Below are 13940 nucleotides of genomic sequence, written 5' to 3'. Positions count from 1 at the left end.
TAAGAAACATACACTGAAATTGTTCAGTTTTAACATCAAGAATAGAAATTTATAAATGGAAGCCTTAGAAAGCTTGTATTAGTATCAACTATAGAACAGAAACTTTAAAAATTCCATCAAACTGCAGCAAAACATTTCAAAGGTGTATTTTACATTGATAAACAACAAAAGAATTTCTTTGCTGACAGGAAGAGTTTTATTAGAGAACAGGTTTAAAAAGCAAGCTGTATTAATGCATGAAATAAGATTTAAGTTATTATGAAACTTCTAAAAGGCTTAAAAAACAGGTATCTTTTTTAGTCTTGTCTATTAGTTTTGCAAGATCTGGAAGAACAGTTCAGTAGTACCCATCCAGTACTATATCACAGAACAAAAGGAATTGTACACAGGGAGCAATTAAAATACTAAGGGAGTCTAAAGAAATCCACAATCAAACAGCATTGGAACTGACTGATAGACTGGAAAAAACGAAACAGCATAAGAGCAGACAAAAGGCTTCAATCAGAAGCCTGCACCACCAAGTGGCTTGTGATGTGTGTACTACAAAAACTGAATAATTTACATCAGACAAAAATCAGAATATTTTCAAGAAATCAGCTCAGTCTAGGAAATGCCATAACATTGGCACTGTTTTGTCCTTAGATCAATATGGAAGATATATCTAGATGTCTAGTTTTAGAAAAGGCAGAGATTTTTAACTTTCCTTTCTAACTTAGATATTCAGCTTAGGCACCATAGCAGATCAGTTACTTTCACCATGCAAAATATAACAACTATGTTCAGGAGTGTGGTCCAGGACAACTGCTTTCTCTCCATTTCAAACAAGCAGATACTCCAGTGTAAAACACAGGACAGAAATATAAAGGAGGAATTGACCCAAGTAAGGAAATTATCACCTCTTACAAAAAAATATTAATTCTGTACATAACTACCAACATACTGTGGTTCTAACACTCACTTTAAAGTCTACTTGCTGTGAGTGTTGCATCAAGTACCATTCTGCAGAACATGCTGAATCATCATCACATCTTTAGCTTACTGAACCCATAAATGGAAATTATGATATTCTAAACTAGCAGCTTATCTGGCCACATAAACTTCTCATCACTTTAGAGCCATCTCGTATGACTACCAATGAGACATTTCACAAAGAGAATGACTGACTGGAAGCAACACATGAACCATCAGAAAACCAAACAGACTTCACCAGCTATTTAATTCACTGGACTCCTCATTTCCCCAAAGTTTAAAAATAATTGGACCCAAGAACAGCTTAGAGCTCTGTCCTGCAAAAATAACTGCTGAAAAGCAGATAGTCTTTTATGATTAAGATGCAGTTGTGTAAGGGAACCAAGACTCATTATTAGTATCGGCCTTTGGTGCTACTAGCTAGAAGAACTTCTGAAAATATCACCTGTACAACCTTTGAGACTCAAGGCTGAAGCCTTCAGGCACTATGAACATAGTTTTCAAGCATTTGCAAAGGTTAATGGAATTACAAAACAGAGCTATGCAAATTTTACTGTTTCTTACAACTGACTGGCTGAAAGCTTGGTTTCCAAATACCAACTGTCTTATAAGGAACACTGTCTTCTTTCCAAAGGGACATCATATCCCAGTATTATTTCCCAGCTTATTTCTAGCGTATCCATCAGTCTAGCATAAAATAGGGAATTTGTTAAAACAATTCCAGATCTTTCAGAAAGTGTGCATGAAGACGTCCTGCAGTTTACCACAGTCAGTGTTGCATCTCCTACTGGCAAAAGTGATTACAACTGAACTTCATAATAGAAAACAATCTGACACCTTTGTACTGAAGTGACTGACACCTCTTGAGAACAGTACTAGCCTGAAGTAATCTTACTACCTACTCACAGAAAAATTCTCAGAATTCAAACCAAGGCTTATTTCACTAAAATAAGATTGAAATGCAACTTGTTTCCTACTTTCCTTTAGTTACACATTTTTCAATTTAGTCTTGGTCTAAAATATTAAAAAGCTACCATTTGACTTAGAACTTGGACACATATATATTCAAAGGGTATGAAGGCCATAAAAGCCAAGTAGCTCTTTTCCATACAGCTCAAAATCCCTATTTCTATTAGTGATTTTAAGTCAGATTCAATAGACACATATATAAAATATCTAACCCAGTGATTTACAGTTGTAAACAAGCAATCCATGCAACTACGAAAATTCAGAACTAGAACATAGCTTTAAAAATGAATACATGTTTTATACCTGTAGCAGAATTTTTCTTTGAAGAGAACTTCTTTTAAACTTCAGATCTCCAACTGAGATAACTTTAAAAAATTAATGCATTAACTCAAAAAAAAACTTCATTAGTACATGAGACCCTACATCTTCAGGAAAATTTTAATGTCTTACAAAAAATATCTAGTTTGAGCTGTCAAGTGATCAGCATTGAAAGGATTTGTTCGTGTACCTCAGAGGGCATTTTTAAGAATAAACTGATATAGTCTTAACATTGGAGCTTTAAACTGAAATGTTAACTGACCTCTAGTGACAGCATTAAACACTTACTACAAAAAACCAAATTTTCCCTTTCTCTGCAGAAAAAAGCTCTTTATATAGAGACTTGATGCCTTACCTCTAGGTCACAGCTGTATTCTGTGCCATCCAGAAGCATCACTTTACACTGCACAGTTTTGATTTTCTTGGGAGATTTCTGGGGAATGTCATCTGTTTTAATTTCAGCTGTCTGCACTTCTTTTGTTTCCCTTTTTTCCTTTTCTTCTTCATTTTCTTCCTTTTTCTCTGCAGCTTTCTCTACTTCCATTTCTTTACCATCTTCTTTGACAAGCTATATAAAACACAGTTAAACAATGACTGCAAGTCAGGAAGGTGGATGTTTTTAACTTGTAAAGCTACTAAGAAATAAGACATTAATTTTTCATTAAAGTAATGCACATACTAGAAGCACAACAACCAGCACAAGTATTAAGGTCTTCCTTGGGGACCAGATATTCTAGCTCTCAAACCACAGAAGGTGCCTTTTTTCCTTTCCTTGAAATTAGATAATTTTTCTATGTTTTATTGCCTTTTTTCCTAAGAGAAAGAACTCAAGAAGCTCCAGGAATTATACTTAACTTAAACCTAGCATTCATTAAACACAAGTGATACACAATCACAGAGTGGTTGAGGTTGGCAGGGACCTCATGATCATATAGTCCATTGTGGTTAGCCACTTTGGAGACCAAGTATTGGGCCAGATGGACCCTCACTCTGATGGAATACTGTTGTTCTCCAGCTCTTGTTTTATTATGTTTCTCTGAGGGAAATGGCTCATGCATTTCTAAAAATGAGTACAACAAGAAAAAAAAACCTCCCCAAGGAAATAACAGGTACTTCACACCTCAAAATGTTTGCAGTCATTCAGTTTGGGAGCATGTCCTGCATCAGACTAAGGGTTTGATCTCTGAGTAGAGATGTGGGGGTTTGCCATCCCTCTGGAAATCCAGCTAAACTGGACAAACATAGTTTGTCAAAAACTGTACTTCACTTGTTTTTGGGTTGGGTGTTTGTTGGGTTTTTCTGGTGGTTCTTTTTGTTTGGTTGGTTGGGGTTTTTTTTGGTTTTTTGTTGTTTGTTTATTTTCTGTTTGTTTGTTTCAAATTTCTTCAGATGATCCACAGGTCTCACCCTCATAAGAAGGTACATGCTTCCTCCCTACACAGAGACAGAGTTAATGCCTAGGCTGAGACGTGATTACCCATTCAATCATTTCTGGTAGTACTGGGAAGAAATGTCAGAAACTTCCTCAGCACGTACTGCTAGAGAAAGGAGGAGGTAGGAAGAAGGGACCTACAATGATCATTTAGTCCAACTGCCTAGGGCCCCTCCAGGGGCATGTAGAGATGTTTACCCAGGACCATATCTAGTTGAGGTTTTATTTTCTTCCCAGGTGAAGACTCCACAACATCTACAACCTGTTTCAGTGTTTGACCCATTGCTTTATTACTCCTGGGAGGCCTATCCTCTGCACCATCATCACCTGGGCTACATCCTTTCCTTACCAAGTAAAGGTCCCATCACCATCACAGTAAAAAGAATTTGCCTGAGATTTGAGATGTAATGTCATGGGTTTTATTTGGGTCCATTGTTTTTTGTCATCTAACTGCATACAACATTGGTAAGATTCCCCTCGATCCTTCTCTTCCCCAGGCTGACTAGTACCAACTGTTCAGCCCCTCCTCATATAAAATATTCTCTATGCACCTTATCTTTGGAAACCTATAATATGAAGTTTGAATGTTAAGAACTGACATACAACTTCACAAAAATCAATACTGAAGCCTAGCTACTGGAGTAGCTATCATTTCTTCCCCCAATATGATACTAACAAAGCTTTGCATGAATTACATAAGTCATGAATTGGGTTTCATTAAAATTACTCTAAAGTATCTATGAGATTTCCCCACATGTACCTGTGGTGTTTCAGCACTGCTGACAGACTGTTTTTCCTTGTCATCTGCTTTAGCATTATGGTGATTTTCAGCTGCTTCTTCCAAGCTCTTTCTTGGCTGAGCCACCCCCTCTGGTGTCTGGCTTTCGCTTTCTTCAATTACTTGTTCTTCCCCTGTGGCCTTTTTCTTGGGCTCATCTTTGGGCTCTGCCAAGGTGTATGATTTTTGTTTCTTAAGCCAGGGGGGAAGGAAACGAGAAATACCCTTGCTTTCAGGTGAAGCTTTTTGCTTCTTCTGGCTACTTGGACTACTTTGGCTAGTTGGTTCTGGGAGAGAAGAATCTTGAGCTTCTTCAGAGGATGCTTCCTTGGACTTTTGATTTTCTGGAGTCTCTGATGCTTCTTCAGGCTTGTCCTTGGCTTTGTCTGGTCCCAGCTGCTCAGAATCTTTCTTTACTTCAGTCTCTGAGCCAACTTCAGTTGTCATTGTCACAACTGACACTAAAAAAAGCAACAACAAAAACAGTTTTGTTACACAGCATCACTACTTTTACTGACTAATTATTTGCAGTATTTTGGAAACTCTTGTAGATTATTAAACTTATTAGGGTAAAAGAAATACTTCTTTTCAAATTCTCAGTTCACAAATAAAACCAGTCCACTAAAACTTGGTGCTCTGCAGGTACAGACTTGTAAAAGACCAAGCTAGACAGATACATCTAGAAATAGTTTCCTTCTCCTTGATAAAAATTTAAGTGTGCCCACTGAAATGCATTTGTCTTTTATGTAACTTCAGTTCTCTTTCTACTTGGCACCTCAGCTGACCCAGAAACTGAAAATTTCAAAGAGTATCCACCTTCTCCAGTAAAACTAGCAGATACAACCCCCTTACTATTCAGGGATGCTTACCAATTTGAAAGAAATTGTTGGAAGAAAATGAAAGAGCAAGATAACCAAAGAACAGGACAAAAGGATGGTGAGCACTAGACTGAATATAAAAAAATTGGAAGTTATAAGTCAGTGATACTATTGAAGTTAATAATAATGCTGGCAAGCATACTTTTTTACATTAACATTGCATTCTTAATCAGGAGTTCATATCAAGCAACAAAAAATCATACATAATGCTTATACTCTCATCACTTTTAACTACTCTTCCTTCAGTGAAATTAAAGACAGATCATGATACTGTAACAACAGGATATGCAATAATAATAATTAATCTTAACATTAGTAATATGTATTGAAAAAACATTAACTAAAATGAACAAATTTTGTTATCTGCATGGCACTGGATTTTGCTGCATTGCTTTGAAAATGTAATATAACTATTTTTTATCCAATGTATTGAAGTGAGTCAACAAAAATAAGCAACACAAGTTTAAAATAGTTAGATTCCATTAGATGTTACTGGCATTTTTTTTTACACCCTTCTGAAAACAATTTTAAACTGATGGTCTGTTTGTCTGGCCTGAAGTTTAGCAGGTTACTTACAACATAACATTTTTATCTTTACAACATTGGACCCTCTTCATTACAACTGATGGTGATCACTGCATGCTTGTAGAGTCAAGAGGCTATTAGTTCAGGATTCCTGCTAAACTCAACAGCTGTTGCCTCACCCCTGCCCAAAAAAAGAGTCAAGTAAGTTATCTAGTTCAGGCTGGATGCAATTAACTCGCTCAACACTTTTAACTGCACTTGAAGTCAACTGGGAACTAGTTTAGGTTATAAAGCAGCAGCAATACTTTGCCTCCAGCTTTCCAAATCACATTCACAGGCAGTCAGAAATAGTTAAACTAAGCTATTCCCAAGGAGGGGGGGAAAAATTAAGGGAGTTAATAGATGCCGAAATATACAAGAGAAGCCATTCTGACAAAAGAGATGAACAATACTAAGTCAAAGGAAACAATCTTGACAGTTACCTTATAAAGAAGCTTAGACACAGGAGCCTTGAACTATTACAAATTCATATTAAGTAAGCTTCTTGAGACCCAATGTTGTGGGTGTTTCTTTGTTCAGCACTTAGCACTTCACCATCTAAAACCAAAACATTCCCCTATGGGGAAATGTAAATGAAAAGTGAGTATCTTTACTAGTACACTAGAGACTTCTAAATATATTTCAAGCTTAAGTATTACAGTTATGTAATTTCTATCACTTTTAATAAAATACTTGAAGTTTTATTAATATTAATAAAGCTTGTGATAGAGTAGTAAACATCATATAAGTATTATTTATCTCAGAGGTAACAGGCCTCTGAAAGGCAGCTTTCCATTTGATGGTTGAGATTCAAGAATTTGCTATTTAAAGCCATGTACTAGTATGCTAGTTTTAAAGCTACTACTAGTCAAATTACATTTTGCTATCACCTTGGAATTTTACACAGAAATGCTGTTGTTCTTTCCTAATGGTAGGTTATCTATCTTAATATTATAATGTAAAATTTTGTTATCAAACAAAAAAATAAATATATATAGAAAATCAAAATCAACTTTTCCTGAGAGAAAAATCAAAATTTCTGCTGATTAGTGAATAACAATCCATGCTGCTTACTAAATTCAGGTTTCATTATTAACAGAGATGGTGTGATTTTTTTCACATATAGCTCTAAAATAGAACTAATTCCTTCTCATAAAGTAGCTAAAACAACTTCAGAAAAATTGATAAGCAAATCTTCAAAGAAGTACATGAAAACCACTATAGTTCCTGCATGCTTTTTTACTTTTCAAAATATGAAGAAATGCATAAAATAAATGTACAAACTAATAAAAATTCATTATCTACCACTCTCAAAATTAAGATCACATTTTGGTTATATGGTCAAAAGGAGATATCTCCAAAAAATTCCTTTGAACTGAGCAAAGTAAACACATTGCTATGATATTGTTCTAACAATAAAAGAAACTGAGGACATCAAGTTTACACATCTTAACTGATTAAATCTAGACAGGAAAGCAGTGGGTGGTACAAACTTGCTCAGTGTGAAATAAAGGTTCTGCATCTCAATGTGTCCAGGTTTTCATAAAGTTATAGTTAAAAGGAGAACTTGGGTTTATACTGCAGAAACAAGGGAACCTTGTTACAGCCCCTGTGCTGTATGAATAGGTCTGTCCATGTCCACTTAAAGCCTTCATCCGATGCCCACAGCAGAAGGCAGTTTCTTTCAGGAGCTCAGTTTCATATAAACTCGTTTCCAAGGAGAAAAAAATTAGGAATAGAGAGAAAATACCTACAAAACAAAACACACCTGTTTCCTAAGCCTGTATATTTCTTTATACTCCCAGTAGTCTGAATGAACTGTGAAGAAGTAGATGAATTTACTGAACAAGGGCACTGACCAACAGTACAAGGCATAGTTTTCCCAAAATGCCTACCTTCTCTACTACATAACCTTTTTTCTAGAGTTGCATTTTAGCATGGATTAGTCACCCTTCGAGGAACAGAAAATTGGGTCTACCTACCATCCCCATACTCCCTATCTCAATGCTCTGTCCGATCCTCCAGTTTTGTACTTCACCAAAAAACAGAGATAGGAGAGACAAAACACTGGAGTTCTGCCATCAGTCTACTACTGCAGTTTGTAAAGCCTCTGATGTTACTTTCACTGTAGTCAAGCAGATCACGTAATCACCGTTTTCCGGAAAGGGCTTTTTCCTGATCCCCTCCTGCACTGATAGCAAAGATCTCACAAGATCCCACCCAGCCAATAATGCACCAGAAAGAAAATGGAAATAAGAAGCAGACAGCATTTGTCTCAGATTAAGAAATAAATCAAATTAGATTGAGAATTCAGAGTTCTAAATTTCAATCGTGTTCTCTTCCTCTCCTGTCTCCAAGTAAACTCTCATTTGCTCTTACTACATAGTATTAAGCACAGTATATATTTTTGCCCCTATAATTTTCCTAAGCTCTATAACAGCTGCAGCAGGATAGGGTTCTCCTCATCTCACCTTTTTTGTATTGCAAGGTAACATTAAATCCATATTTCATTTTGCATTGAGAAAAGAGAATAAGAATATTGCAGCAAGAGTAGACAACAGAGAAGGAATCTTAAGGGAGATGTTCAAATAGAAGTATTACCAATATCTGAACAGAGAGGGAAAAATCTTGATAGATTTTGCAATTGACATTAAACCCATGCACATTAAAACAAGTGATAACACCTGTGTCTTTTGTAATCCTCCAGAAAACTTGGCTCACGCAGATTGAATGTCTACCCAAACTGCAAGGACCAAGGTGGGGGTGGGATGCCAAAAAGTACTAGAAACAATGTGGCACTTGCTGAAGAGAAAATGACTTTGTTAAAACAGGTCACACTTTATCAGGGAGCAGATAATCTGCCCTAATCATAACTCTACAACTTCCCCAAGCAAGGGTGCTGATCAGGAAGCAACTAAGGACAACAGATATTCTCTCTCCTCTCCATTCATCCCTTCCTCTCCATTTTTTATTCCACTGAGAAGATACTAATGCTGGTCACAGTTGAAGCCTGAAGGCTGAACAGAATGCTAAATTCTTTCCTTACCACTCTTTCCTCTCAAATATACAGATTGGTCAGTTGGTTGATACCTTTCTTCCAGTTCCTAGCAGCAATTCTTGAAATGCAGTTTTCTGACCAGAAGGATTCCTAACACTATAGGTAAGATATAAAAAGAAGACATACCAAGTATAACATGAAAGAAAAAAAAAGGCGAGAGAAAGGGAAAGAAAAACAAAAAAATAATAGTTCCAAGATCACAGACAACGTTGAGCTAAAACCAACTGCCATGAAATGAAGCTTTCTATGATGAGCCATGTTTTAATTCACTGCTTCTATTATGGCATTTCTTATTTATCAGCATAGATGAACAAACCAAATCCTTTTTCCATATGTTTCTAGATCTCATTTTACTTATTTTCTGAGTACATAAAAGTAGAAAAAAGTAGAAAGAGGTAGTCATAAACTTTTCTTTTTTCAGTTTGCCATTGAAATTTATAGCAAACTCAAGAAATAAAAATTGCTTTGATAGTTATACCTCCACCAGTCTACTAGGATTCACAGATAAACCATCATGTCATAGAAGAAAAAAAAAAAGAAATTATCAACCTACTTCTTCTGAAATAAAGTATAGCTCAGTGCCCCTAAAAGCCATGTAATTTCCTGGAGCACCATATTTATTTTTAAAATCGTTACCTTCATAAATATTCCAAATACTCTGAAGCACAGCAAAAGACTGCTCTGCATTTCACAGTTTGTTAGGACACATCATTTATATCAACAATATGCTTGCTGCTTTCAACACATAAGATTTGTTGATGTAAAAAACATAAAAAAGTAAAATCCTAGCTGGAATAGTCATTCAAATTTTAGAGTGTAAACGAGTCTAGTTTAACCAGTAGGATTACTACAATTGCAAAGACATGGAGTGCTGGGAACACAAAGGAATAAATTAACAACTCAAGAAAGCAGTTTTCAGTTTTGAGATCCTTAAGAAAGCAAAAACATCCCTGAAACCAGCTTAGTTATATCAACCTGACATTTACATCACATGGTTCCCAATTAAATATTGTTCTCTGGTCAAATATCAACCCAAGAGAGCCCCAGTTCTCCCATGGGAACTTGCATCCTTATCTGTATTTATAAAGACACAGAACCATATATACATACAAATATACTTTGAAAATTGAATTTAATAATTTGAATTACATTCATTTTTAAGCACATTCCTAAAAAAAAATAGATGAGACTAAAGTCAAAGATCAACACTTTAGCAAACTACTGAACACGATAAAAAAATTTTACAACAGAAAACCCACAGGAAATGGGTATGTCTTACATGCATAAAATCTAATCACCTATTTTTGAATGATTATTCAAAGATGATCTCTAGCAATTAAACTCAAATCTAGGTATTTACACACCAAATGTGACACTGTTTCAGTTTGCTCCTTCCCTGATGACCACTGTGCATAAAAAAAAAAAAAAAATCAAGGTTAACTGCAGAAGCTAAAGAGACAGACGGCAGAGTCGGCTTTTTTATGAATCTCTGCAGTAGCCACAGGGCAGAAGGCTGTCAAAGCCCATTGGTTTCCCAGGCTGCAACGAGACCACTGGAGCTGGGGCCTGAACTCATGCTGTTATGGCTCCTCTTAGTAGGCTTAGAAGGTAACACTTTGATAAACAAGAACAATCCTACATGCCACATATAGCAAAAAAACCCTCAAATTCCTTCTTTTAAAGCTTTACAGTTCATGGAGAAGCCTTAAGCAATAATCCAGGTGACTAGACAACTAAACCTGTGTTATGATTCAGACTTTTGCCTTTGTAATAATATCTCCTACTAAAAATAATTTTTCCCAAATGTAAGCCAACTAAAAGAATCACCCTTTCTCCTCATGATTCTGCTTCCTAAACTGGAAACTCATTCACAAAGAGGTAACCAGGTGACATTGCCAGTCTGTACATTGGTCAGCAGATGGTGCCATAATAGTTCTAAAAATCAGTAGCATGTTTCAAAAGGTCAAACTTTAAACAGCAACAATATTCCAATTTCAAATGTAATTCTCAAATTATGACAAGTAATGGAATGCTTTCATAGATGTGTTAACATAATGAGTATTAACATATTTTAATAAATATAACTTCAGAGCCAGACAGCGAATTACAAGTCCATGACAATACAAATTAGTTACACTAGTAACTAATTAATACAGCAACATGTGTTTATAAATATATACACATATTCACATAATATCTAAGCTGATCTCCAAGAGCAGAAATGGCACAAAATTGTGTCTTCCCAAAATATCCTATACCTATCAAATCTAGTTTCCAGGGAATTACAGGCAGTGGCTAGCAGCCCCAGAGTTAATAGTAACTATACTCCTAAGCATCCTTTTACGTAGATAGAGATCTATTCAAAGTGTTACTATTCAAAGTAACACGTATTTCATTAGCCTTCGTGTCATCATACATTCATGCCATCACACACCTGATTATTTGCAAACATGTAATGTTTCTCTCCCAGATACATTCTTGTCTTTATATGAATATTGAAATATCATTAAGTACCTAGAACTAATTTTGTACTGCAAGAAAATTGTAGATGTCACCATTCCTTGCAATACACAGAATACACAGAACTTACCAGAAAAACACTGACAACTTCCTATATAGGATGATGAGAACTTAAAAGGTAGTTCTGAAACAACAATGTAAGACAGGTAATTCTGAAAATTGCTATGAAGACAAAAAAAAAAATCAAGGATTTAGATAGCAGATGAAATGTGACACAGAAAGCTACTTCTCTCTAAAATTGCAAAGTGAGTATTTGTAATTTTGATAGAATATTTTCACAATAAAACTATTATGCTGACAAATTTCTGTAAAGCAACCCTAGGGGAGTCACCTAAACTTTGTAAACTCAAATCAGCATCCAGGAGCATTACTATTTCTCAGTATTCTTATTCCCCTTAATGCAGCACAACACATATCTGTTACTCATCACTCAAGCACCTCATCATTTCATAGAACACCTGCTGCAGGCCGTCTCCTAGTGAATAACTTGGTTATTGCAATCCAGACACAACTTTAAAGGCTTAGTTTTAATGGATAAGTCAGTTGAAGGGATACTTCCGATTTTTCCAGAAATATAATATTATGCAACATGAAAATAAGTGAGAATTCTTGAAACATTATTTTGTTAAAATTTCTTTCCTGACACTAGGTAGCAATCTAAAAATGTATAATAAAACATAGAAAATAATATTAGAAAGTGCTGTTCCTAAACTAAATAAAATGCATTGAAAACTGCATCATCTGTGTAACAGACCCACAGAACATACAAAGCTCAACTCCAAAGCTTTCAACAAAATCAGAGCATAAATACCTTTTAAGTGTTACACAGAGCCAAGCTGTGATGTCCCTATTGGAATCTGAGATTACATTTAAGCAAATATACATGCCACAGCTCTTAGTGCTACCTATACCATATCCAAACATAACAGAAATCTGTTCCTTCTGTATTTTCAATCTACAAATACACTGTTATATCAAGGCAAAAAAATAAGTCTCAAAGAGCAACTTCATTTAAATCAAGAAATCTGTCTTTGCCAGAGTACATATGCAAATATACAATCTGTTTATGAAGCTAGCTTTGTGCTGTTCTCCAGCACTGAAAGAAATGTTGTAAGCTGATGAGAATCCAACAGTCATTTTGAAAAGCTGTATTGAACAAGTGACCCCACCCAGGCCATGACATTGCTAGAGAAGGACATGCTCAAGTGGAAAAACGGGATTTAGTTCCAAATTCATTCCAGCAGCCAGAAAATGAACATGGATCAAGCGACAGCTCTGTTTTCCTGTTATCTGTCCAACAAACTAAGAACAACACAGGCTTTGAGAAAAATCTCTCTCCTATTTTTAAAATCAACTTTGCAAGTTTACGGTGGATTTTGAGTGTTCACATTAAACACTCAAGATAACCATAATTTTAGAGATTAAAACCAGCAGTGAGCATTCATTTGTTCTAAGGAATGCTGTACCTCCAATCTCCATTCCTATCCTTCCTCTTTATCCCACCTCACCAAACCAGTACCACAATTTCACTGAAGCACAGATGAACATACATTTTTTTTTCCGATTCTTATTAAAGAAACTGGGGGGGATGGACAACAACAATCCTGTTTGGGTTCTGTAAATTATTTACCTTGTTCTGATTTGGAGGTGATTGATTTTTAGATGCCACAATAAAAAAAAATTGCATTTTCAACTTTCATCCTTTCTGTTTATAATGTATTGGCAAAACTAAAACTAGTTTCTTTTTATACTGACAATATTAAATTCACTCTTGCATACAGTGTGCTTCCAAGGCACTTACAATAACACGGTAAATCAAAGCACCTCCCAACTCAGTGAAAAATAACGTACTAGTATTTTTTGTACCGCAAACTGAGAGGCCTCAGTGTAACAAAGTTCCCGGATGCTGGAATTCCAGATGCGCATCATTGTTTTGACAAGTATCTATTTCCTCTTCAGTGGAAGTCATATAGAGAATTATTACCCTCTCACATGTTTAGGAAGTGTACAACAGCATGCAAAAAGAAGAATCTCTGCAATACCAGGATTCCACGTCAGGAAGCAACTAGCCTGTGCTTTTGGTAGTGACAGACCTGAACAAGCACATTTAAAAGTCATTTCCATAAGCAGAGATAACCAGTAACTTTATTTCACTAGTACATTGAGGCTGAATATCATACAGATGTGGACACTACTGAGATCACATCCAAAATGCCTGTTAGCTTTTTATTTCAGCTAATCCAACTTAGAAACAACGGTTAGAAACCAACTAAAAAATGTATTAAGACAGTTTACTCTGTCATGTGCAAGACTAGAGTTCAATAAATGAATGCTGTTTACAAAGTCTTTAGCATGTAAACAGAGCCACAAAAAGTATTTTTTAGTAGCAACATCAATTTTGTATTTCCACTTTAAAGGCAGCTTTATTTCTGCATCATAGAGGGCACAGTTCTC

The 13940-nt window shown here is 35.6% G+C and overlaps 1 protein-coding gene across 16 annotated transcripts in view; it reads right to left on the bottom strand.

Annotated features, from left to right (window-relative positions):
• Nucleotides 1-13940, bottom strand: part of EPB41L2 (erythrocyte membrane protein band 4.1 like 2) — a 116666-nt gene that overhangs the window by 64250 nt on the left and 38476 nt on the right. For 14 of the 16 annotated variants that reach the window (XR_001921359.2, XM_018077951.2, XM_018077962.2 and 11 more), the window contains exons 3-5: nucleotides 5921-6050; nucleotides 4449-4927; nucleotides 2612-2824 (exon numbers count right to left, since the gene is read on the bottom strand). Coding sequence is in view for 15 of the 16 variants with exons in the window: in XM_018077951.2 (XP_017933440.1) it covers nucleotides 2612-2824; nucleotides 4449-4927; nucleotides 5921-5930 (702 nt within the window). In the remaining variant the exon portion in view is untranslated. Of the gene's footprint in view, nucleotides 1-2611; nucleotides 2825-4448; nucleotides 4928-5920; nucleotides 6051-6351; nucleotides 6473-13940 lie in introns of those variants that run through there. The other 2 variants (XM_018077952.1, XM_018077953.2) reach the window with 2 other exon arrangements.

The sequence above is a fragment of the Manacus vitellinus genome, unplaced genomic scaffold (assembly GCF_001715985.3).
Source record: "Manacus vitellinus isolate BGI_N305 unplaced genomic scaffold, ASM171598v3 scaffold_4_pilon, whole genome shotgun sequence".
NCBI classification, from domain to species: domain Eukaryota; kingdom Metazoa; phylum Chordata; class Aves; order Passeriformes; family Pipridae; genus Manacus; species Manacus vitellinus.
Note: the sequence above shows the minus strand (reverse complement) of the source record. Positions and strands in the feature narration are given on the sequence as shown.